Source organism: Hyaena hyaena, unplaced genomic scaffold, assembly GCF_003009895.1.
Source record: "Hyaena hyaena isolate Hyena2069 unplaced genomic scaffold, ASM300989v1 scaffold_596, whole genome shotgun sequence".
NCBI lineage: Eukaryota > Metazoa > Chordata > Mammalia > Carnivora > Hyaenidae > Hyaena > Hyaena hyaena.
In genome coordinates this window covers 1,193,274-1,221,047 of record NW_024081228.1, presented here as the reverse complement: position 1 = coordinate 1,221,047, position 27,774 = coordinate 1,193,274, and the positions used below count along the sequence as shown (strand labels likewise).

The following is a 27,774-nucleotide window of genomic DNA, read 5'->3' as shown; positions in this document are numbered from 1 at the left end:
CATAAAACAAAAATTAAATGTTTTAAGGGTTCAGATTAGAATATAGATTGCATAATTGAGTTTTGTTTGCTAAGGAATAACCTCATAGATATTGTTTGGTTTTACTAAAATGTTTATGCCTTCATGTTAATCTTTAGTCATTCATTCCTGGCAAATTGTGTTCAAAAATATTAATTCTCATCTTATCATCCAAAAGGACAACACACTTCATTACAGATGGACAACGACATATTAGAACCATAAAAAAATAACAGAACATTCCAATGTTAGAGCTGGACAATGCATGTGTGCATGAAGTCAAAGTCCTGCTGAGATATTTTTGAGAATATTCCTGTACTATAATATGTTCAGGAATCTGCCAAAACTATTTTGTGTGTGTTGATAATATTAATTTACACACACATAATTACAGGTACACACATATATAGGGAAAAAAGAGTTTTAAATAAAATGCATCGTATCCTGAACAAAAACTTTAGCACTTATTTCTTTTTAGTGTGCCAAGAGATTTAGGTGCTTAAACATTTAATACGATTTCAACAAAGAAATTATTCCTGATAAGAAATAAGTTGTTAGTTGCTCTCAATTGATATGATTTCCAGTACATCATGATTAGCAAAACTGTTAATGGTACAATAAGGTTAAGCTTTGAATTTGTTTTGTATTTATCAAAGGACTTTAGCAAAAGCCTGTGGTACAATTTGTCCGCATTTTGGTGTGGGCATCTTGATGCACATATAAATGCATGTAAACTGAGATCCTCAATAATAGGTGGAGCATGATCCTGCCGCAAATTTTGAAGTTTTCAATCTCCTCTTAATACCAAATAGTATGACTTTTCATGGAAAAGTTTTTCCAAGCTTTATAAAGCATTTCATCTCCCATTTTTTTTCATGAAAAATTTACCAAGACAGAAGACTCTTTTATAAGTATAATGAACTAATGGGAAAGGGAACATAAAGGAATCGTGTAGTAATCAGCCAAAATACACTGGGGTCTTAACAAAAAGACTGGATAACAACAGAGTCTCATTTAGAACACAGAGTTTTATCATATGAACCAGAAAGTAGTGTTATAACGAGGCTCCAGTGTATATATCTTGGCAGAAAACCAAGGTTAAACCGAAGAGGTAGGACCAAGTACCTATTTTGTCAGAAAACTGTTGAAGTTTTAATTCTAAAGAGTGGACTATTATTAGCTTCGCTTTCTCTTTTGAGATGTCTGATAGACCTAAAATATTAAATGAGAGTAAATTGATGATCAGAATATTAACCAGTATACTCAGAGACTATATGAGATAAAGTTAATTATATAAATAGTATATAAATAGTGACAGTTCACAAAATAACTATAAAACATGAAGTTAGTGAATGTGACAAATGTCACTTCTTAGTTATGGAAATCAGAAAAAGTTGGGGCCTCATTTTCATATCTCTTATATACCTATAAATGCATACTACATGTATGCTGTAATATTTGATAATTCCAACTTTTGCCTAACAATTAATGCATGTTTTGAACTGATTAACCTCAGCACACCTAGGTTTGAATTATTTAACAAATGGTTGAAGTTTCATGAGTGCTTAATATTTGCTAGGCATTGTGCTAAATGTTTAATGCATTACTTTATTTCTTATAACAAAATGATGAGATTAGTACTATTATTATTATTCTCACAATAAAGATGAGGAAATTGTGGCATAGAGAGGTGAGTGAGATTCCCAAGATTTCCAGCATGATTCTGACCCAGGAAATATGAATAAAGGGCCTGTCCTTCTTCTATGTAATATAGTATCATTGTTTCATTGACAATATTTTATCTTTTATTTGGTAATTACTTTCCATTAAATAAACAATTTGCATGTAGATGTTTGTAACCAAAATGTAACAGTGGAACATAGGATCAAAAGAAACTTTTTGATATGCATGATTCGATATATATGTGTGATATATGTATTTTACAAATGTAATTTAGTCATTGTTTTGCCTAAGTAATTTTAATACTTTACAAGCCAATACCACACACCACAAAATAGTCTTCCTACCCATTTTTAACATCAGAAGTCAAATATAAAAAGTAAAATTTCAGAAACACTAATACACATCATACTATCCAGCTTCTCACATGTTTGGGGAAGGGTAAGAATAAAAGCCAGAAACAGAAATCATCAACAAATAAAACTCGAGTACATACTAACTTGTCAAAAGCTAAAAATGGTCCTGTTTTTCTAAACATAGAAAAGGGAAGGAGGTAAAATAGATCTTCACACATGTAAAGGAGTTACAAAAAAATGACATAGATATACTGTATGAGGCTAATTAGGTGAAGCATGCAGAGATAACTAGTATTAAGCATTAGTAATAACTGTAATTAAAAGTAGTTATAGTAAATATTTATAATAGGGTGCTGTTATTTACATATAGTGGTACTTACATCCCTGTACAGCCAAATCTACAGCCCAAACCAAAGTCAGGTGTGAAAGAAAGCACAACAACGTCAGTAAGTACTAGGACGTAGAACAAGGAAAAGTGTACAGTTTGTTCTTTATTTTAAAAAGCTAGCAATCACTTTATAGGTAATAACAAGCAAAAAGATTCACATATATAAGCCAACAAATTGGGCACACTAAAGTGTAAAAATACTTACATCTATGTAGTTGGCATTAATGTAATCTGAAGAAGGATCGTCCTCCACAGGCTGCAGAATTACTCTGGAATGGTCATCTAAAATTTTTTAATAATTAAATAATAAAGGAAATTACTATAAATAATAAAATAAAAAGTTTTAAATCAAACAATAAATTAAAAATAAAATATTAAATTCACCCTCTGTGCTGAGACAGTGACTTGGGAGAGACTTAAAATAATTCAGTGGTTATTAATAGCTTATCCATAATAAAATACTATTCAAATTTTTTTAAAGAAATACAGGAAGTCTAATGAGCTCATTACTTATTAAGATATTCTGTTAATAAAGCTCAATGACTAGCATCTTTACACTTAGGAAGTTTTTAGGGAACGTGCTAATACCTGATGAATCATCATTTGAGTCTTGGATTTGTCTAAAGAACTGAACTCTAACTTTGAATTTTGCTTCCTAGACATGGTTTTAGGAAAGGTGGGATCCTTTCCTACTGCACGTTAGAGAAAATGAGCCACAGAACTAGAGTGAATTTTGATTCCCCGCTCTCAACTTCTTAGTTCTTGAGGGTCAAGGTTGAATTCTGATGTATTCAGAAGATATTTTAAAATAATTTAAATTGAGAATTGAGTGGTATGAGTAAATCATACCACTAGCTAGTTACAAGCTAAAGTATGTTACTTTCCTTACTGTTCTGTGGTTTCATACGACAACTAATTTATTGATCCCATGTATACATCTTCAAGACTTAATGAGGAATTAGTCCCTAATGATAAACAACATAGCAACAGGAGATCAGACACTGGCTCCAAGGAAAAAATAAAGGTTATGTGGAAAGAATAACACTCGCGCCTTGAATAAGTTTGGTAGAGGTGTTATAGCAATTTATCACTGAAAAGACCTTTCTTTTTTATTGTTTTGATATTCTCAGCTGTCAATAACACCCTCACGCCTACCTTTGCAAACAAAATCAAACAGCACGTTATCTCCACAGGGTGAAGAGTCTGAGTCAATTTAATTAATGAAGATCATGATAATTTCAGAGTCACTGCCAATAGCCAATGCTGTTTTAATATTAAACAGATTACTTTATAAACAGATGTGCCACCCTCCAGGACTCTCTTAAAGTTTAAAACCATATACACACAATGTTTACATTCACCAAGAATTGTACGAGAACTTACATGCTATAATGTTTCCATATCGATTTTTTGCTCTATTTTGATCTTTTTTAGCTACATCCCAAGATGCTGACTGTCCTTCAAAGAAGCTCTGGAAAAAAAAAAAAAGAAAGTAACAAGACAACTGAATTTATCTCCTTTTCTTGAATGAGGTTTATCTGTTCTGATGATCAAAATAGTACAAGCCACTTTCCTCAGGGAGGAAGGAAGTCCTAGAGCGATAAATAAGTTCTCTTTTCAGACCTCAAAGCTTGTTTGTTGGACTCCTGCTTGTTCATTTTGGATGGGACTGAGTTCAAATGGAGGACAAAAAACAACTTTAGGAAAAAAAAAAAAAAGGATCTTGAAACTACTTCAAATTTAAGATAGCTACAACTCTGAGAGATGGAAGCAGAGAAAGCATCAAAACTTCAAAACTACTTTTAATGAGTATCTTTCAACTGTTTTTCCTTTAGCATTTATAGCAGGAAAAAGAAAATCTGTTTTCCCCCATAATTATTCATTAAATCGTGTGCAATACATCACATTTCAGTTCCTTTGAAGATCATGAAAAGGACTGAGAATGTACAACAAGGGACCATATGAAAATTAAAAGAGTCACCATATCCAAGAATCTTGGAACAGATGACTTTGCTGATTGGTTTAATTACCATATGCAGCAATTTAAAATACGGGTATAGATTTCTTTTTGCAGTAAAGCTTAAACTTTGCTCAACACAGGAAATGGGGTCTTCAAAGAGTCAACGGTTTTTGAAGTGAGGTACACAGGAATACACATGAAATGAAAAAAAAAAAAACAACCCAGCTCTGGCAGAATATTATAATTCCTTACACTATTTTGTTGTCACAGCCTAGTGTTTCCGGTATATGTCTAAAACCAACTTGCAAAATTCAAAGCTAATTTTATTCACTCCCAAACTCAGGTATACAAGCAATCAGTCAATAAAATACAGAGCTTGGAAGATTCTTCATTAAGTTGAGTGTATTTTAGATGGTCATGTACTGCTTGGATTCTTTCACTTTAAATATGTGTGTATGGTGGTAGGTATATGGTGGTGGAGGAACTTCCTTCTATGACCCAGACTGCTATTTCTCCGTAAGTGAAGAGTGTCAAAAGAACTTTTTCCTTCTTACTATATTATGTGTATTGAGATATTCAGTTTAAATTCCTTCCTGTGCAGTAACAATCTTGGTCTTTTGGATTGAGTAGGAAGGGGAAATAAAGTTGGAAGAAGAATTTCCCAATCCTTCTTTTGGATTTGAAGTGCTTTGTTTTCTTCCCGGTCACTCTCAACCAACAATGCACCAAGACTACTAAGAGTGACGAGCAGGACAAAGATTAACCCCACTTCTCAACAGAAGGTCAATAAGCAAAGAGGCAATGAAGTACCTACCGATTACATCATTCAAATGGCAGAATCGGTAATGATACAGTGGAACTCAAAGTTTCCTGTTATAGATTTGTCAGTGGGGAAATAAAAGGTGTAATGAAGCAGGTTTTAAATAGCAAGAGTAAAATTCTGGAATCACACATTGAAGAATTCTTCAAGTGGATTTAGACTCAGATATATCCCCAGAAACTGCCCTTTCAATTCTTTCTCTGCCCTCTCCCCATATATACATTTGAGTATATTCTCATGACACAAGATTAGAGGGTCTACAGAGTATTCCACTCCTTGTCAGGTTAAAGGGAAGGAAAAGTGTCAAATTCCACAATTTTGATTAGAAATACAATTTAACATAATATTGAAACTTTTACCTCATATTCCTCTTTGAACCCATAGCTGTCTGATGTCTTCATGAGATTAATGTGCTGCAGTAAGTCGGCAACTCTGATGGCTGGGTGCAGCTGACCCGTCTGGTAAGGGGATTCTGTCCCCTCACAAAGGTAGCGAGGTACATCTAGAAGACGACTGGACTCAGCTGTAGCACTGTGGTTCTCGTCTGGCATTTTTCAGATTCCAAAAGATTAAAAAAAAGAGACAAAGTTATCTTGTTTAATATATATCTATGCAAAGAAATTTGTAAGAACTTAAGATTTTTCTGATAACGGGAGGAAGAAAAAGAAATACAGCATAGATCTGGGCCAACTTCTCTATAAAGACAAAGCCCTTTTATATCAGCTCAAGGTATAAGGTCAGAGTGTATTATGCTTATATCAGCACGATAACAGATGCTGTGAGATGTAGAGACATCTGATCCACTTTTAGAAAGTCTAAGTGGGAGACTTTGCTGAGTTCTTCCGTTTTCTTGTAGCTGCAGTCATAGCAGCATAGAGTAGGACCAGAAGATCAAGTTGTCAATTGGAGAGGTGTTTTCATCGTTGAGTAAACTGAACAAACTCCTTCCCAACCATATCCCAACCTCACTCATGGACCCAATCTAAGGGACCCATCCCCATAGGGCTGCTCTCCTTAGTCTTGTGGGCCTACTATGCCCCCCTGGGGCACTTAGAATGGTACACTCCAGACTGGGAAGCATGAGCATTCTACAGAATCATCCCCGGGCCCCACTATGTCTGCTAGCCAGCTTATATGTGCATTTAGACTCAGTCTCTACCCCTTTGGTTTATTGTTATGGTTGCTGCTTTTATTGTAAATATATTTTGACATTTTTGGCCATTGTGTGAAAGAGACTAGGGTATATCCTTGGGGCAAAATGTGTAGGTAGTTCTTCTGCAATTCTTTCCTGGCCCATTCAGGCTTAACTACATAGCTCCTTCTTTATGTTTCCATGGCCTCCTCATGTACGTGTCATTTCACTTACTGTACATTTCAATACTTTGTTTACTGATGTTTTTTTTACTAAATTATTAATGTTTAAAGTATGGAGATACAGTCATATTTTTCTTTTTACTCCTGCTGACTGGTGCAAAGCAGTCATTCAATAAATATTTCAGTGAATGAATCAATTAAAATAAACAGAATCCCTCACCACTCACGTTTAAGTGTAGGCCCCATCCCAATTGTGTCATTAGCTTAAAATGAAACTTTCAACTCTCTTTATGTCATAAGGAAGAAATGAACAAGAACATTATACCTATGAAGAATAAATATTATTTTAATGACCACAGCACTAATCATTACAATGAGAAAAAGCATGCTTATATTTATCACATTTAAACTTACCACTTTCAAAAAAAATAAAAATAAAAACAACTCTTTTAAGGGTGTTACTTTGGAAAGCATTTATACTGCCATATTCATTAACAGAAGAGAAAGTACACTCTTAGGGGAATTTTAGTTTTTAATGATAATGCATACTGTAGAGAACGATATTTAATTAACAGTGAAACAGATTTCAAGTGCTGGTACATTTGCCTGTTCTATCACCAACTCTACAAATAGGATATGGCAAAAAATGAATTGCTGTCCCCATGATAAACATTTTTTCTTCCTGGAGAAGGGAAAGAAAAAGAACCGCACAATCAGATTTGTGTGCTTCTACAATTTAGTTTGATTGCATTTATTTTACTTTCCCTTGTTAGGCTGAATGCCTTTTTAAAAAAAAAAAATCTTTGCATTTACTTCTAAAAATATCACAGTGAATCCCCCAAACCCCTGGTGGATTCTTCTGTGACCTAACCACTCAACTGAATTAATGTTTTTTACCCAGGCTTTGTCCACCCTCTACACACAAACATTCACTAACAAACATGATTCCTGAGTTTCCTCTTCTTCCTACGAGGCTACACTCAATTGGTCTCTCTTTGCTAAAATATTACAATCAATAAATTGACACAGAGATTAACATATAAATTAAATTCAGAAGACACTGATTTGGGCACTATCACAGAAAACACAGCTTAGGATGAGAAGAGGACAGATAATTCTGGGAAGGCAAAATGGAATCACCCAAGCCGAGGTACGGTAGCCTGGGCTGTGCGGAGCAGTGCTACAGCTCATGTCATACCTGCTGAAGCAGTGGAATGTTTACAATTATAGAAGGCTCAGTGAAAAACAAAGTAGTCACTCATATTTCAAATCTCCCATGAGACGTCCAGTATGAAACAGACAATGCCTTTTGTTTTGCATTATGCTTTCACACATTAATACAATGAGCAGTATTCATTAAAATAATCACATATGAATTATTAATCTCGATACATTTTTCTCCTCATCACACCACCTAAAAATGACACTGGTAGTGAGAGTACATGCTCCAATCATTATCCTTATTACACATTTAAGAATAATAACTTCGAATATTTCCTTGATGGAAAACTTTTCTAGAATCCTTTGCAATATACTTACCAGTTATAGGGACTTTAACCCAATGAAGCAGTAAAACACAAAAAAGCAAAAATATGAATCAATATGAAAAGTTTCTAAGTGCTTTTAAAATCAGTAAGTAGGTATTAATATCAAGCAATATTTGAAGTGATTTCAAAAATTGCTTTACAAATACAAAATCAAGTGGATGGAAAATAACTGTAAATACCATGATTCCAAGAATGATGAAAAATGCAACAAATCATTTCTAAATCTGATATGATTAATGAGATTTAGCTTTTAAAGAACATTTAAAAAAACCAGCTTGACTTTCAAAATGAAATAGAATGCATAACAACTGTTTATATGAAGAGATTTTATGACTATTGTGTTAACTCTAGCCTTCCTTAAACATACTCTTTTCACAGGGAAAATTATAATAATAATCTTTTAAACTTTATAGTTTGTAAAACTCATATACATTATCTCATCTTCTCCTTATAAACCTGTGTAAAAGTTTACAGATGGGAAAGCAAAGACGTAAGGCACTTTCATGGGTTCATATTGTGAGTCCCCTGGAGAATCGCGACTTGGACCCAATTCAACATTTTCTTAAAATATTAATGTAATAAAAGTTTAACATTTAGATAACTAATTTTTCCTCAGTGGGTTTTTAATATTTTAATTGAACTTTACTTATTAATTTGACGGTGACAGCATTGTGCAGCATTTTGCTCAACAGAAGATGACATTTTCAAAGGCATTTGGTGCCATCCCAATGATCATGATTCCTGGCTCCTCCCTAACTGATTGGGCTACCTCTTGGGATGAACTCCCCCGTTCACTTCCCCATCATTATTGGTGTGGACATCAAAGGAGAAGAGAGTCAGAGAAAGAGAACATTGACTTTCAGATTTTTTTAGAATATATATTCTTTATATTATAAAATTATAAGTTTAATAATTATTTTAGTAAAAGAGGAGTGTATTTCACTTAACTGAATTAATTGTATTGTTCCAGAAATATTTTTAAAATGTAATTAAATGTTGAATACATGGATAACAAAAACATGCATAAAATGTAAGATAAAGTTTTGTGCTTGCAAGAAACTTAAATTTTTATATTTAATGAGAGAATTTGGAGCTTTTAAGATACATTTAGCTGGTAATTTCCATATTTCTTTGGTTAAACCTTTAATATTAGAAACACTAGGATAAAACTGACCTAGAACTTGTTAACATATAAGCAAGCTGGTCATGAATCATTGGTGCAAAATTAGTCAAGGAACAGAGTACAAATTGAAATGAAACTCATTCCATTCTTAAATATACAGTTGATTAAACATTAATTTTACATTTGCAAAGGCCTTATTCATCACTAGCAATACCGCTTGTCTGAGATATATCGTGGTAAATGTTGGCTTAGTCTTGATTTCTTGAAGGATGACACATCATGTAAGATGCATATATAGAATGCAAAGCTCCACACCAATATTATAGCAACTTTACCTGCATTTATAAACTCTTAATAAAGACAAAACTAAAGCAAATGCACACATTTTTAATGTTTACTTGGAAACGTGTTCTTTAGCTGCTATAAACTTAGGAGAATTGAGAAACTCTCTCCATTATGTAGATCTTTATATAAAAACTAGTTATTCCGGTAGCATTGGTCCCTAAGATGTGTGCATTTGGGAATTTGGGATCTTTCTACTAACTTGCCTATATATATATATGTCAGTTAGTAAAAAGTTAGTATATGCAAGTATATCAGTCATATATTGAGGGCCACCGTACTTTGGCTCCAAATCTAAAAGAACCAAGAATTTAAAAATACATTGGTTTTAAAAAGCATCTTACCAATTTGAAAACCACTAGGTCTTTCTTTGAGAAGATTAGGACTTAATTTTCAAAATCAAGCTGTTTCCTACACTGTGGATAATTACTGTGTAGACAAAGCTATAACTCATGCAAGGATGTGTGATCCATGCAAGAAAGTATGATAAAGAATTAGGGCCTCACCTAACACAGCAGTCGGCACAAGAGGATCATTGGGCACTGTAGGAAAACAAAGCTCATGAAGGAATATATAGCCCTAGAGTTGTATTTTACATTTTCCTTTAAAATAGATTTATACTTTCTTAAGAGATATAACTATTCATCTTTCTTTGATTATGATAACTTACAAAGGTAAAATTTTCTTTTTCAGCTTGGGTTATCTGAAAACACCAGGAAGGGTGCAGCTGTAATTAAAGTTCAGTATTCTGTTCAATTTTAAAAGCCAGGGAGATCCAACTTGACATTATAAAGATTATAAAATGGGAAGGGGGACCCATTTAAATCTATCAAGTGCAAAGTACTTACAGAAATAATGATCTCATATTCATTACAAATACTTTTTTTCAGTTAACTGTAAGAAATAGATTTAATCCTTTCTCTATGTTCATAAGTGGATATTTATAGTTACACTGCTGAATTCACACTTCCTAATAAAGTACTAACACAGGCAACAGGTAGAAAAGTTTGGGGAACAAAAATGCTTTCAAGTCCTTTTAGATTAATTATTAAATCAAGTGGTTAGAGAGATGGTACATCTACAGTTTCAGCAAAACCTATGTTCTTTTCTATCATTTATCTTACAGTGAAATAAAAATAAAATAGATGAAGAAGGCCCTATCATGATTAAAATTAAATTCCAAAATGACTCATACAACTTTATCATGATGAATTTGTTGTAGATATAGATCAAGGAAATGAAGGGATGCTTTTAGGGTCAGTAACTACTGAAAATGTTTACCAAGTTGAACATTTCCCAGAATATTCTTTATCACTTTTTCTCTCTCTGGTCGCTTCCTCCATTTCTGTTGTACTTTTTCTCACTATTCAAAAAGTAATGTGTTGAATTCAAAGTGACTTAAGTAGCTTCAAAAACGTATTAAAATTTTAAGGAAGAGGGGCGCCGCAGTGGCTGGGTCAGTTAAGCCTCTGACTCAGGCTCAGGTCATGATCTCACTGTTTGTGAGTGAGCTGACAGCGCGGAGCCTGCTTGGGAGCTCTCTCTCCCTCCCTCGCTGCCTCTCCCCTGCTTGCTCTCCATCTCTCTCGAAATAAATAAACTTAAGAAAACTGTAATGAAGAACTTACATCTTGGACTGAAATTATGCTGGTCCATGAACGTGATGGAAAGCGGGTCTTCTGCATGCAGAGTGCTCTGATCAGCGTAACTTCGGTCCATGGCGTTCACCATGTGAGTCATTTCCTGCCGAGTGTTCCCCATAGCATCTTTCCGTTTTTTAGCCAGCTTGCTGCCAAGGCAAATACAAAAGGGAAGCCCCAGTGTGAGGCTTGGAGGACAGCTGACACCAGCAGCAAATAGTTCAGGAAGACCCAGGAATAAGTATACAAAGCTGTAGTTTGGAATCTCTAAATTTCCTAATTTTAGGAATTCGGTTTGATATTCAAACAACATCTGCTCGTAGCTGTAATTTGTCATCTGGATATTTCAACATTCAAGCAGTCAATCGAAACCTTTCATTTCTTGTATCATTAAAATAGTCATAAATTATAACTATGCTTTATTAAAGCCACAAATAAATACTTCCTCAGTAGAGTTTTCCAAGGAAATTTTAAGATAAAGCTAAGTTTTGGTTTTCCCCTTGGGTAATTAATTCTTTTGATCACCTTTTAGAAGTTCTTCTGGGGGATAGCATGACTAGCTTTTTACGTTTATTTTACCCTAGTCACTCTAGTCAGTTAAAATAGACAAAGAAATCCCATTCTCCATTCTCTGTTTTATTATTCAGTAAAAATGCAACACGTGTAGCTTTTCATATTTAGAAGCATATTTATAACATCAACCCAAACTTAATCAGGAAAGTTGTAGAATTAGCCGCTGCTAGATTTAAGGCAAATATACATATATATAGGAAAATTATATACTGTATAAGAAAAGTACCCTGAGAAAAGTTTGGCAAATACAAAGTTGACACAGTATACAAACGATCATAATCTTGAGTCACAGCCATGGTCAAATCCTAAAGATATGTTTTAGAAGCACATGGCACTGAAGAACTGCCTTATAAATGCAAGGCAAATGACTTAGGGATTTAGAAATCAGTGGAGTTAGACTTTTGAGCTCCTCAAATACTGACATCTTTATCTTCTATGTCAAGGATGTGAAATACATTCTGGTTCTTTATGAATGTTACACATAAAACATGCAATATAAAACTATTAAAGGAATATAAAACATTTACATCACATTAACTAGGCAATTTATATATAATATAAATAAAGGCACTCTAAAAGCTTGTAGTAACCAGATTATATTTATGGCAGCAGTTTATGTACCTTGGAAATATCCTTTCGTTGTTTGAAGAATGCTATTTCTCAGCTAGGTTATTAACTAGGACAAATTCTTCTGATTCTCATTAGTATCTGTATTAGAGGAAATATACTACAAATTTTTTTTAAAGGCTCATTTAATGGTTATGTTTATGTTCAAGGGCTTCTCCTTTACAAAAGTAATGTAGCAATTAGAGAGCTACTCCAGATTATAGTACTTGGTCTCAGAGGGTACATCCCAAAACACCCAATCTGTGGATACAACAGATCTGACACCTATATAAGACAGTCATGAACTAGGCTCTCGGATGCAAATGGCATTAACTTTTTAAAGAAGTAATAATAATGGTAATGATAGTACTAGTAATAAGACAGCAATGACAAAAGCATAAGAAGAACTACCACCACCACCATCATTACCATGACCACGACCACCATCATTTATTAGTGATATTTGACGTATTCACTGAAAGAACTATTGTCTCTTTTTTCTAGGCTATAGGGTAAAAACCCTGCAAAATCTTACAGATATTAGACAGGTAATACAAATGAGTGCTGCTGCCAGGGATGTCTGGAAGGGTGGGGACTGTGAAGAATTGGAAAGCCATTTTAGGGCCAACTTGCCTAAGTGATGATTAGCATTTGATCCCAGTGTTCAGCTTCTGATTTTAAGATTATGTTTAAGAACAAGTCATGAATCTAAATATTTATGCTAAATTTCCTCATTTTCTCAAGTGGTTCTATTTTTTGAAACCACGTAGGGAAAATTAAACATCAGCAGGTCCTATTTTGGTCTATAGACTTTACTTTCCAAACTTACCTCTAGACCACCATATAAGGTATTTGTTCTTTGATCTACAAACTTCTTTTTGCCTCTAGAAGAACAGAAAGAATGGAAAGAAGCTATTCTGTCTCACTGCATCAGGGAGGCTTTTCTGATCCCGATACAACCTATCTCAGGTTAGGTTTCCCTGTTAGCTGTTTTGATAGCACCATGTTTTCTGACTAGAACAACAATCATCATATTCCAGTGCAAGTGTCCTTTTAATTGTTTCCCCACTGTGTGTTCCATGAAGGGAAAGACCATTTCTCCTAACACTTAGAGCAGTCTCTGGCACATAGCAGGCACTCAATAAATACTTGTCGAATGGATGAAATAGGACTGTTACATACTTGGCACCTTTCATTTGTTAACTCAATTGATTCTCAGATCAACCCACTGATTCTAATTGTGTAGATGAGTTTACTGAGACTCAGGCAAGTTAAATAACTTGTCCACAGTTATATATCTAATAAGCAGTGAAGAATAGTATGGTCCTAAGGCCTACACTGTCACACTATATCCAGTCGCTGACATCTGTTTTAAATGCCACATTACAAAATGTACCATAATATGAAGCATCCACTTGGCTCAAGGAGTTAAACATTAGTTGTTATAAATTTGAGAAGAAGAATGTGAATAGAACACAGACATTTTGCCACTTAAAAGTGTTAAAACAGTAAAATGAAATTTAAGAAATAACTTCCAATCTTTGTCTCTTGGGCAAGAAGAATGAATTCACCCCTCAAAAAATTGAGATTGAACTTTATAAAAATAACATAACTTGAAATGTGGATTAAAAATAATGTTAAAAGTTTGAGGATGGGTAGTTCAAACCAATTAGAAAAGACAGGTTTAAACTTTGGGGCTTTACATTAAAACACATATAATTTATACACATATTGTGATTAAGGAAAAATAAAAAGCAATTAATTTGTCAAAATCATGACAAAAGTTTTATGGAGGTGAAAGAGTTTTCATATTCACAAGCCTTCGTTAGATGACAAATTATGGAGGGTATAACATTTGTTAATATCTGTCAGCCATGCGTTATCAGCTTGGTCTATATACCTGCACCCTCACAACAGCCTCATGAGGTAGGCTTTAATTCCAGTTACTACAAAACAAAAATTAACATTAAAGTGTTTTGATCATGAGTGACAGTCACTATGATGATGCCGGTGAATGTTAGTTAAAGATCACAACTGGTTTTCTTTTAAATTGTATTCTAACTTATTTACTTACATTTATTTAAAAATTCTCTAATTTGGGTTGGGTATGTTTATACTAAATATGTTTAGATTAAGTATGTTTAAGCAGTTTTTAAGATATATGCCTGTGACACTTTTCAAGTTATGACTGATACTGCTAATAGTCTTAAGTATTAAATAAAAGGACCATAACCTACTATATAGCCTAGCATACAGAAATGTTATCCATCCACTAAAAAGGCAATCTCTTTCTAACATTACAGATACATCAATGGTTAATGGTAAGCCTACTGACATTCTCAAAAATACTTATGGATTCCTGTATGTTTGATGCTTTGTCTCTCTGAACAACCAACATTTTATATATAAATAATATAAATATAAATATAAATATAAATATAAATATAAATATAAATATAAATATAGTGCACTTCAGGACAGTTAAGCAATCCATTTTACAACTACTTGAGTTTGACAGATGTGCAAATGACTTTCATTATCCAAGCAGCCAACAGCATAAACTTCTGCAGGTGGATATATGGGTGGCCTATAAAGAGGAAAAGTGCTCCATAATTGTATGAAATGGTACAGTTAATTACCTTTGGCTTCATCAAACATGATTTAACAAGGATATTATGATCCATCACAATAAGCTAAGAGCACTGTTAGTTTACACCTGCTTGTTTTAGCAGATTATAAGAAGCCAAGTGTTTATAATATTTAAAATATTGGCAGACTTCTGTTATAGAGTCACTGAGACTCTTACCAAATTTTATTGTAAAACTTGCTTTAATTTACCAAGTAAAATAAATAGTGTGGTATAAATGTCCCCAAACATACTTAATCACAAGTCTTAAGTCTTAAAACTTGGTGAATCATATGTCTATCAGGCAATGTCCAAGAATACTTTTTTATATCATTCCTTTGGATTAGATGGATACCCTGGCATCTAAGGTAATAAACTGAATGTGTCTAGAGAAATAGAGTGAACAATATTCTCTGTCCTTATTCAGACTAACATTCCACACCTAAGTATAGTCGCTGAGCTAAGAGTTTGGAAGAGAAAAGGAAATATGTGGACACTGTGGTATATTTTGTGTATGATGACAGGGTTCATTTTGGTCTTGGTTTTACAAAATCATTGTCCTGTTTAAGTAATAATGAATGAATTCAATTTTTCTTTTCTAAAAAGATGTTTTTGTTTCTCATTGAAACAGTATCACTTTATCCATTTGTTTTCATAAGATCATACTGCTTGCCTAGATGACCAGACCAAAGGTGTTATAACCCATCCTGGATTCCTGGAAACGTGGAGAGAGATGTTATCACAGTCAGAGCTGACTTGCTTTGTAGTATGAGGTATCATGTTTATAAGATACAGGTTTGACTTAAGCAAATAAATGATGTTTCGGGTTGTAGTCTAAAGCTACTAGCGGAAAATTATAAATAAAATTAAAAGTAGCTGAATATACAGAAATACAATATCCCTTTTTAAAAAGATTAACAAAATAAGTTAATGGATAAACTTTATAGTTTTAGAGTCCAAGGAATATCACAAAATCACAAACATTTAAAATTGTTTTGTTCTTGTTTTTTGAAAAGGGATACTGCATCTTTAACACAGGTAAAGTTGTATATCACCCATTTTCTACTTACAGGTAGTAGGAGTAAGAATAGTAGCTCCTCCTGGCAAGCAAATCACAGACAGTGGAAAAAGAGAAGCAATGGTGAATGAAAAGCGTGACTCTGTCACATTCAATAAAGCAGAAAAATGTGCGTTAAAAAATAAAGTAAAATGAAATAAAAGTCATGTTTTTTTGATTGCATTTCAATTTGCTCATGCATTGGTTAGATTTTTTTTTTTGCCATGCAATTAAACAGACAGATATGCAATAGAAAATAAAATTTAAAATACATAATTTGGAAAAAATAGCATGCTGATATTTCTCTTGCTGCCAGAAAAATTTTAAATTAAATGGATTGTGTATTTCAACATGCAGTTAAGCATAATATTGTCCATTACCATCAATAAGCCATGATAGATGGAATAGCTGTGTATAGAACTTGTATACTAAATTGACTAGTTTTCTTGAGATACAAAATGTAAATATGTATTAGGATAATATAGAATATATGCAGAGTGACATCTAGATTTCTAAACAAGTTGTTAAATCTAATGGTTCAGAGGTACATACATATATTATGTGAATATACATATGTCCCATACACTATATATACACAAAGATATTTCTACAGTAGATGTATGTGATCATGGTATCATACACAAACATTTACTGTACTGAAACATAACTTCAAGTTTATGTTGGGTATTAATAATGTATTCATGCTGCACATTTAAAATATAATACAAAACCAATGAAAAAAATGGCATACATTTGGAAATAATTAAACAGCGTTTAAATAAAAAAATGACATTGCGTTTTGAAAGATGCACTATCCCTTTTCTTACCCTAAACACTTACTTTATATATACCCTCAGCTGTAGAATTTTACTAAATTAAATTCCAAACCATATTTTTACACAAAACCCAAAAATACACAGAAATTTTTTTCAACATGAGAAATATACCTAGATGGTTTATTCCCAGTGAGGGACAAAGTCTTGAGAAACTTAATTTCCCATAAAAATAAAGATCATAAGAGACTAAAAATAGTTTGCTTTTTGTTAGTTTTATTATAAATCTGTGTATTAAAAGGGAAACATTATATACTAGAATTGATTAAGATTTGATGCTATGCAATACTGTTACAAAATCTATGCCTTTGTGTATGTATAATAAACATATTTGTGATTAAATCATCCACAATATATGTGAGACATACTACATATGAGTGGAAGTCATTACAAAGTTGCTTAGATAAGGGATTCAAGTAATTTAGTTATGAAATATATAGGAAGGAAATAGATCTAAATATATAACTTTATCTATCTATAAAGTTGCAACTTTTCCCAGTCATGAAGGTAAGTAATGGTGAGGAAGAGAAACGGAAAGCCCTGGCATACTTTCTATCAAAAGACAATCAATTAATGCATAATTATGAAAACTCAAACATTAAGCATTTTAATAGAGAGGCCATCCATTTAAAATATGAACCATAAAATGAGTTGGTTACATTATGCGATTTTAGACAGTTGTCAGAGCATTTTACCCACACAAGTAAAATTGTGCTTAGAGGTTATTTTGATAATAGTGTAAGAAATTTATGTTTCAATTTTGTGTGTGTGTTATTTATGAAACAGAGGGCCATGGATAAGGAAGGCTACAATAACAAATAAGTGTTGAATAGTACAAATAAAACCAGTAAGTTTAACCCAATTATAACTGAGTGAGGACATAATCAGAGGCCAATTTCATTCTCTCTTTTCCGGTCTGAAGGGACTGGAATGGTTTCAATCATGAAGCAAAAGTTTAGTTAATTCTATAAACAGTTTAGTTAACTCTCCAAATATAGATTTAAACTAAATAGAGCCATAAGATTTGAAGGTTACACTCAGCCATTTTACTGATCTGGATTGGCAAATTTGTATTACTAAAATACTTAAGTATTCCTGTCTCAATTTATGATGTATTCTCCAACCACAGAGGTACACAACAGCAAAAAGAGAAAGCACTATTAGGGAAAGCACGTATGTAGCTAATTTAACACAAAACACTATAATGCATACCTAATGTTTCTAATGCAGATGTGTCTTCTCCAACATATATATCTCCAGGGGATAATTGTAAAGAGGCAATACATTAAAATAAACTCTGATGGAATGATTAAACATGTAGTATGAGTCTTATCTATATGTTAATGATTTATTTTGAGTACAAAACAATCCTAATAGTATATGGGAGTACAAAACAATTTTGAGTACAAAACAATCCTAATAGTATATGATTTAATGTAATGTTAGCAATATCATTTAATATTCAATATAATTCATAAATTGCAAACACTTCTATACATAAAACTATTTTATGACTGTCCTCTACATATAAAGACTTGTTTATAAGTCCTCCCAAATTGCAGTATTATCTAAAACATATGAGTGGAAGGACGTGAGAGTTGTATCAGTTTCTAAGAGAATGCCTTACAGACCATGACATGGAAAGAAGATCAAATTATAAAGACTGTATACTTTGAAATGTTTTTCAGCAGGAGTATACTTTAGTCTCCTGAACAGAGTTCAGTTTCAATTCCAGTAGGTCTTAGTATCTTCATGTAATTCCAGAAGATGGCGATATTGGTTGATATTGTATAAAAGACTAATGCTCAATTAAAAAAAAAAAAAAGACTCTTCATACCAAAGTGCTGAAATATTTAGTCAGTGAATATTTAATATACAATTTCACAAAATAATGTTTAGATTCTACTCATATCTTACTTGTAGCCAACACTTAGAAAACCAGAGTAAGAGTACAAAATAATTCACAGACTATAACCCAAGTATCATAATAAATACTTTTGCCATTCTGAGTAAATAACACTTCAAAATATAAGATAAATGAATATCTCAAGTCTCTGCATTTGAGAAATTTAAATTCATACATTAATTTCAAAGTTAACTTGACAAGAAGGATATGTCTAAGTCCAAAATTAAACTGCAAGGAACCAGTAAGAATTTATTTATAAAGCATGAGAAGTAGACTCAGATGCTGGCAATATGGTCAAAATTCAATTCTTCTTCTTGTTTGCTCCATTTTAAAAGAGCTTAAGGGAATAAAAAATGTATTTAAAAGCTAGGGACATAAATGGCAGGTGAACGGGACAGAACAAAATCAGTTCTTACCTTTTTTTTACAATGAGTATGACAACTAGGAGGAGGAGAATGAACACCAGAATTCCAGCACTAATTCCTGCTATTTTCACCACTCTGTCTGTCTGCTTGGCTGGGTCTGGAATCACTTCTGGTTCTTCTGTTGCTGCTGCTAAATGAATTTAAAAAATAAGTCACTGAAAGCAGCTAATTATCCCAGAGATGAAAACTAGTGCTGGCCAAAAATTACTACAAAAAGACAACTTGTTTATTTTGAATAAAAATAACCTGGATATATAAATACAGAAGCGTGTTAAACTACAGCACGAGGGATTTAGAGCCGAGATAAGGGGAAAGCCTTCTGAATAGGGATTTTGTTAGCACATGAAAATAAAACAAAACCTAGCCATAACTATCAAAGGGAACAGTGAATTATTTTTTCTCCAAATATCCTTAGAAGTCAGATGCAAGATTAGCCAATAGTACATGGAAAGAGATGGGGTCAGATTTAGGGATTCATTTGTTTGCTGGCTCACTAGGCAAACACTTCTGAACTAAAGTGCTTGGCACCAAAAGGCAGCTGTCAATGGCACTTGTCGGGGACACAAGGGGTTGGGTTAAATAATGCCTCATCTAACTGGTAGAAGTATCAGTTTATGATTTGATATATAAGATTTGAAAGAAACAGGTGGTTTGGAAGAAAAGAAAAACAAATATAGCAAGGAATATTTCATATTCTCTTTAAAAATAAAACCCAGATAATAAACTTGGGAAACAGAACTTTGAAAAGATAAAGTTGTTTTATTATTATTATTTTAAAAATTCTTTGTATCCCCTATCTTTCCTTTTTTCTCAAAGCTACCCCCACCCCCCATCCACACACACAGTCAAAAGTATACACCTGGAGGTGCCTGGGTGGCTCAGTTGGTTGAGCGTCTGACTCTTGATTTCGGCTCAGGTCATGATCTCACAGTCCATGGGATCAAGCCCCATGTTGGGCTCTGTGCTGACATGTGGAGGCTTCTTGGGATTCTCTCTCTCTCCCTCTCTCTGCCCCTCCCCTGCTCGTGTGGGGTCTCTGTCTCTCTCAAAAATTAATAAACATTGAAAAAGGTATATACACCCTCGTCAATTTACAGGCTCCATTAACCCTCTGAAGATATTTTCCTTTCATCTTATTAACCCAGATACTAAAACTGAGGCTTAGACAGATAAGGATAGATTATAAATGGTGTAAGCACAGTGACAAAATCTAACACATCTATCTTCTAAAACAGCATTTCTCGATGTTTCCAGATCCATAGCCCCTTCTGGTAAGAATCTGTGTGTCTAGACTATGGCTGACTCATAGCATTAGGCACATTTGGGAAACTGCCTTAAAGCATCCACCATGGCATGAGGAGACAGTGGCTGAATGAACAAATGAACCCCTAATCCAACCTCATATCTTTAAAAAAATGTTTATTATTTGTTTGTTTATTTATTTATTTTTTGAGAGAGAGAAAGATAGAGTGTGAGTGGGGGAGGAGCAGTGAGCGAGGGAGAGAGAATCTGAAGCAGGCTCAGGCTCTGAGCTGTCAGCACACAGCCCGACACAGGACTCAAAGTCACAAACTGCTAGATCATGACCTGAGCCGAAGTCTGATGCACAACCAACTGAGACACCCAGGTGCCCCTAACCTCCTATCTTTCTAGTGGATAATTTACAAATTCCTTTTTTAACATTACGTATATTTCTGTATTTCAATTCTTCTTTAGTGTTTCTGTGTTGGCTTCTAAATCCCTCCCTGTGCTTTCGTTCCAGGTTCCGCATCTAAACATCTGCTCCAGTTTCTCAACCAGCCACAGTCCCTCCCCAAAACAGACAGATAAAAGGTGCTAATTGTTAATTTTCCCAAGTAGGAAATTAAAGAGAACTAATATATCTAATATCAATGTCATTTCATAAAGTGGTAATTTAAAGTAAAACCAGTAGAAAACATAGTTTGAAGAAAAGTGTTAGAGAAACAGTTAACTTTGTAAAACAATTCACTGTAACTGTCTTAATTTATCTTATTTCACTTGGATAGGATAAAACTTCCCTGTAGACCAGTATTTGATAACTACTATTCTCCAGTAGGAAAAGCAAGCCTTCAGGTTGTTTCTTCTGGAAAGCAAGGGAGGTTTCCTTTCTGACTTGACGCTTTCATATATCCAGGCTTCAGGAACTTTCCAATCTCATTAATTATGGATAGAAGTAGTTCAATGCTTACCACATTTCAAACTACACATTTTAGTTCAGGTCATCAAAGCACGTATTAAATATACTGGATATCTCTTCTTTCCCAAGGAAAACCTTAGACATACATACATAGCAGTGTATGTGAAAACAGGTGGAATATATTTCAAAGTTGAATATAAAGCTAAAGAAAATATACCCTGTTTGTAATTCTCAATTGGATTGAACAGTTCCTGCCTCAAACAGGAAGACAATGTTTGATGTAGAAATCCCTAGAAAAGACTTTAGTGCATGTAACAAATCATCATTATTCATTAATTAATGCTTACTCTTAAGAGGTTCTAGGTCACACATGACTTTCAAGGTAACAGTAATGATTGCTTTGTGATTTGACATATCTCACAGAATTATATGTTTTTGAAACTCTTTGAAAGATCAGTTTCTGTTCAATGAGTTAAATATATATTTAATAAACTATTTTAATTTGACAAAACACATATTACTATGGGATACTTTTCTAAAGACATTATGCCATAAGTAGCACATATTTCATAAAAATCTTCAGAACTGCTCAGCCCACCAGACAACATTCAGAATATACACAGGTGCAAATATAAACTATTATCATGAAGCATGAACAGCCAGCTTTAATACTAGCTGGGTTTACTAATTAAATATTAAAACTGACATAAAGGTAATTTCAAATTCAGAGACTGAAGAATTTTTTAAAAGTCTTATTAAATAATAGAGATTTGCTGATGAATTAATCTAAAGATATTTTTAGAAAAAAAAAAAAAAGCCAAATCTAAAAGTACATTTCTGACCAGTAGTACTGCTAACCTTGCAAGTGTATTCAGGGTGCAAGGTAGTGGGAATTTATAACCTATTATGTAAAACAGTGTGATTATAGTCTACCAACATGTCTTTGTTAAATACTGGACTTCAACTAATTTTTCCCAAACAGTAATAAAAAAAAACCCCACTAAGTTCATTCATTTGGAGTAAGTGAGGGTGCTTGTCTGTCATGATTATAACTTTTGTGCCCAAGTTGTTCATTAATGCTTCAGCATCATTATTAAACTTGAGTATAGAAGGCTAATCAAATTCTCTAGGAACATATGATTGGTGGTGGCTGTTTTCCCTTGCCTGTGAATCCTCCTTAAAGTCTTTAGTTGTGACATTTATTATTATTATTATTACTAACAATATTTTTTATTAAATGTCTGGCTAAATTTATTACTTTAGATACTTTAATCACACATAGTTTTCTAAGTTCTTGGCCTTAGAACCAAGGAACATAAATATCCTATTTAAAATCATTCAAGCTTAGAAGATTCATTAATGGAAACACAGCAGTAACCCCAAAGTGAGCATTTTCTATTTTCTTCAAAGAGAGCAAAAAGCTATTATAGTGACTACACCCCTGAGCCCTGTTTATAATTTATGCACATATACAAAGGCGATGTGGAACACCTTTTTCAGAAATGCTTTCCTTTGCCATAAATCTTTACCTTTTTTTTTTTTATCTGTCAAAGAATATTCGAAGAGTTCCCATTGTTCTGAAGCCAAAGGCAGCATAATTCTTTGGACAATGAGAAAAAATGAAGGTGGTATTTCACTTTTATTGAGAAAATTTATGAGCTGAATTTTTTGGTTTTGCAAAATAGTTAAAATAATTTTATAAATGGTGTCCTTCTTCACACTACCTAAAAATAATTTACCTAAAGAATTTAGGTAAAAGGTATAGATTAAAAAGTATACACACACCCTCAAAATATATAAACTTACTTAAATTTAAATTTAAAGTCTGTGATCATGTAAAAACATTCTTCCATTTTCAAGACGGATATTAGGAGTAGACGCCTCTAAGTACAATATAGAGGTAATCTTGTAGAAGCTTTAGAGACACCATAATCCTATAAATTACTGCAAACTCTTCAGGTGTTTCACTAGTGCTCTCTTTCCTTTTCAGCTATAATTCTGAATATTGGTTACACTCACTTCCCTGTCATGAATTTGAATGCTATCATCATGCTTATGTATCCCATTGCCACCAATCCACCATCACCAATGTTGCTAATGACTTGCTAGTTGTCCAATGCACAATTTCCTCATTGTATGTAATCTTTTGATAGCATTTGACATTGCTCTGTCTCCTCTTTGTGACACTCCTTTCTTGGGGCTTCCAAATACTTGCTCATCTCTCAGTTTCCTAGATCTCCTTTGTGAGCCTCTCCTTGTTTCCCTTAAAAATAGGTGCTGCTTTGAGTTTCTCAGAGAACGGGGCCTCTTGACACTTTCTGGTTTGGTGATTTCATCCACTTGCATCCACTTCTATCACTTCAGCTGCCATCTTGCTGATCGCTCCCAAATCAATATATCTCTTAACCATGGGTCAGGGCTCTGAGCTGAACTCCTGACCCATGCAGCCATCTGATTCCTGTTACAGGCCTTCCCTTCAGTGAAGACACCTTAGATACATCCTATCCATTCTGAACTCCATCTCATCCTCACACCACTTCCTCCTCCAGTGAACTCTCTTTCAGTAACCAGCACAACTATCCATGCAGGGCTTCAAGTCAAAAACCTGGGCAAAATTCCTCTTCCTCTCCTCTCATTTCCAGTATTAACACATGATTTATTAACCAAATTGGGATACTTTTGAAAGTAAAATAATTGTGACAGGACCAAAGGGAAACAGTGGAACTGTCCAGGACAAATAAGATGATGGATTACTTTTCTTTCTTTTATAATTAGTTACAAAGTACTAGTACTTCCTAAGGATCTCCTGTGTCTACTTTTCCTGACTCTACTGCTACTACCTGAAGTCAGGCCAACCTCGTATCTAACCCAGTTTACACAGTAACCACCTCTTTTTATCTCTGCCTATTCCACATCAACTCACAATGTGGCAACACAGTATATCTGTGACTTTAACTGTATTATCACTCCACTGATGGGAGCCTGCCAATGGCTTCCCAATCCTGTTAAGATAAAGCCCATGAAAGCAGGGACCATGTTTGTTCTGCTTAGCATTGCATTTCCAGTTGGACGTGGAAAGGCCTGGTTGAGTAAATACAAGAACAACATTAAGGCTGCCTCTGGTAGATGCAATGGCACACAGAAAATCACTTGTCTTCTGAAAAAACACAGGGATAGATTTGATCAGATGTATATCTTGTTTTGGAGGTTGGCATACATTTTTAAATGGTCTCTAGAAACTTCTAGGCCCTCTGCTAGCCACTCTTTCACAAAGTTAACTGATTCTACCATCTGCCATCATTTACCACGAAACCAAAGGGTAGGGAAATTCCAGAGTCATGGGAAGTATGAGAAACTTAGTATCAGTAAGGCCCTATTTTAATTCTCAGTTCCTTCTCTTATTTGTTGTGTGACAATGAAGAAGTTAGCACCTCTGAGTTAATATTTCATCTATAAGACAAAAATAACAAATGAGATAAAATATTATATAGCTTTTATTCATATTAAGTGGCATAATGATGGGAAGTTTCTATAAAATGCGAAAACTGGTAGTAAAAGTAGTGGTAGGAGCGACTGTCCTGGGTGGAGATGGGCCAGATGTTAGCCCTTTGGGTCCATCACACAAAGGTTAAAAATTATGAATGGGGTGGGGGGGCATTTGTGTGGCTCAGTCGGTTAAGCATCCAACTTTGGCTCAGGTCACGAGTTCATGGGTTTGTGGGTTCGAGCCACACATCAGGTTCTGTGCTGACAGCTCAGAGCCTGGAGCTTGCTTCAGATTCTGTGTCTCCCTCTTTCTCTCTGCCCCTCACCTGGTCACACTCTAATCTCTCCCTGTCTCAAAAATAAATAAACATTAAATTTAAAAAAAATTATGAATAGGAGAACTGACATTACTAGAAAACAGTTTTTAAAAAATCTTTTCACTCTATTGTATAAAGATATAATGGTGAATTTTGTAAAGTCCATGTTATTAATTCAACAGTCTGCTACATTGGACATCTGAGTCTTATGGGCATCTTGAAGCATGCATTATTTAACTCAATGATTCTTTGAAGTCCTGTTTCATCAGGTCATATGATCTTATGAGACTTGTCTAGTCTTAGACGGTTGACAATAAAAAACAAGGTATTGGTGAAAAATGAAAGTAGCTATATACCACACATTTTGTTTAAATGGTTAACTAAAATTAGTTTGTTTCTGTTTAATAAAGATACGGACATTACTTGAAAATTTCTGATATGGAAAATAACAGTTCAGAAGTCTATGAAGCCTTTAAACAACTATAAAAGTATAGATTTCTATTAGAAATATTTAATATTAATTTCACACTGCTTAAGGCCTCTTCTTGCAGGCTTAGAATGTCCAAAATTTTTCATTTTAAAACCACTGCTTACATTTTACATAAAATCCTGAAGAAAGTTTATAGAAACACTTTTTTTAATGCAATGAAAGAAGCATCACACATTAGGAATGTACTTAAAGGTTAAAAAATATGTACACAATATTTTTTGCTTCACAGTAACTTACTGAAGGTCAAATTATTTTACATGTGAATTTCTCATCAAGCTTTCCATTTGGTTAAATTTATTCAATTGGGTAAAACAGAACCTTAGCGTGTTCCCTTACTTCTTAAACACAGTTAAGTCTCTCTGCTAAGTTAGGTCTGAAATTTGCCCTTAATTCTCCATTTCCATTTTCATCTTGCTTTTTCACTGAGCCTTTCTGCTTCCCTTACAGGTCTCCTCAGATTCATCCTTTATACTGCCTCAAGAATGAGTTTTCTAAAATGCAGATGTGATTAAATGACTTTTTTCACTGCTTTCCATTGAAGAGGAAAGGCAAGAAGTTCTTGGTCTGACATACAGAGCCCTTAAAAACTAGGCTCTAATCACCCTATTCAGTCTCATCTACTGACAGTTCCTTTAGGCGATCACATACCCTAATCATACAAAAACATCAGCCCTTTTCCAAATACTCCTCCATCTCTTTCAGGGTTTGGCAAACTGTGTCCCCATGGGCTGTATCCAGTGGATTTGGACTGTAACTATTATATGATTGCAAATAGTCAGCTTTATAAGATAATGCTAAATTATTACCAATTTATATACCTACCAGTAGTGCACATAAACTCTATTTAAATTACATATTAACACTCTGCCTCATCAGACTTTGTGATTTTTACCCATTTAGTGGTAGAGGATGATATCTAATATGCATTTGATGATTGAAATTATCTTTTGAGATATTCATTTGAAATATACCTCTGCTCTGAAATGCTTGATGCATAACTTTGGCCCATTTTTTTTTTTTGATTGGGTTTTCATCTTTTTCTTATTGGTTCACAGAAATATCTTACGTATGGATACTAATCCTTTGTCAGTTATGTATTACAAATATTTTCTACTGGGCTGCTTTCCTTTCACTTTATTTATGATATCCTGATGAACAGGAGCTCTTAATTTCAGTGATTGATAAATCATTTATTTGAATTGATATCAACATTTCTGTCTGTAAAAGTTTTAAAACTATGCACTTCCTATTTAATCCTGAGTCCATCTGAAATTGCTTTCTGAGTGTGATATACATGAGAAAAGTATTTTAAGTCTCCAAGCTAACATCCAATCCCCCATCTGCTAAATAAATTTCCAGTTATCTGTGGGTAACTTTAGAACTGATCCAATGATCTACAAAACCACTTTGGTCCCGTATCCAAATTCCACACACACATGAATTTTGTTTCTAGATTTTCCATTATTTTCTTAGAGGCAATATACTTATTCTGTGCTGATATGATACAGTTTTAATTACCACAGCTCTGTAATATGTTGTAATATATGATGGGCTTGTCCCTCCTCAGCATCTTGGCTTGCCTTTAAATTTTGCTGGAACTTCTTCAGATTAAAGTTCAGATAATACATTATCTTTTTACTTCTATCAAAGCTGCAATGCAGTCCATCCAAAGAGTTTTTAAAACTTGAAAAATTATGCTTTTTCGTTCTAAAAGTTCCATTTGGTTCTTTGCAAATGGTTCTTTGTTTAGTGACTCCTAAGAGTATTTTGCTATCCTTATGATTTGCACTTTGTTTCTTTAAATATTTTGTATACAGCTCTTTTGTATACTGAATGTCTCAATCCCAATCCCTGCAGTCTTTTGGGGAGGCAAATCTGTTATTTCTGCTAACTCTCACAGTGAGTTACTCTCAGGAATACTTGGTGACCTTTGATTGTGAGTTAATTGCTTTATGTTAGTCTGTGGGAATCCTGCAGGCCTAAATTGATCATGCTTTCATCTACAAAAGAACTTATATCACCTTCTGCCAGTAACCATGAGGTACCACAGGACTCAGACCACCTCTGCACTCCTCAAGGACACCAGCTCTATATGAGAGTTCCAGGCAG

The 27,774-nt window shown here is 33.9% G+C and overlaps 1 protein-coding gene across 6 annotated transcripts in view; it reads right to left on the bottom strand.

Annotated features, from left to right (window-relative positions):
* Positions 1 to 27,774, bottom strand: part of PTPRK (protein tyrosine phosphatase receptor type K) — a 561,746-nt gene that overhangs the window by 21,893 nt on the left and 512,079 nt on the right. The window contains exons 14-21 of one of the 6 annotated variants that reach the window (XM_039256923.1): positions 19,206 to 19,344; positions 11,177 to 11,337; positions 10,055 to 10,090; positions 8,076 to 8,087; positions 5,582 to 5,766; positions 3,826 to 3,913; positions 2,648 to 2,724; positions 2,435 to 2,452 (exon numbers count right to left, since the gene is read on the bottom strand). In XM_039256923.1, the coding sequence (XP_039112854.1) occupies positions 2,435 to 2,452; positions 2,648 to 2,724; positions 3,826 to 3,913; positions 5,582 to 5,766; positions 8,076 to 8,087; positions 10,055 to 10,090; positions 11,177 to 11,337; positions 19,206 to 19,344 (716 nt within the window). Of the gene's footprint in view, positions 1 to 2,434; positions 2,453 to 2,647; positions 2,725 to 3,825; positions 3,914 to 5,581; positions 5,767 to 6,944; positions 7,219 to 8,075; positions 8,088 to 10,054; positions 10,091 to 11,176; positions 11,338 to 19,205; positions 19,345 to 27,774 lie in introns of those variants that run through there. The other 5 variants (XM_039256924.1, XM_039256925.1, XM_039256926.1 and 2 more) reach the window with 5 other exon arrangements.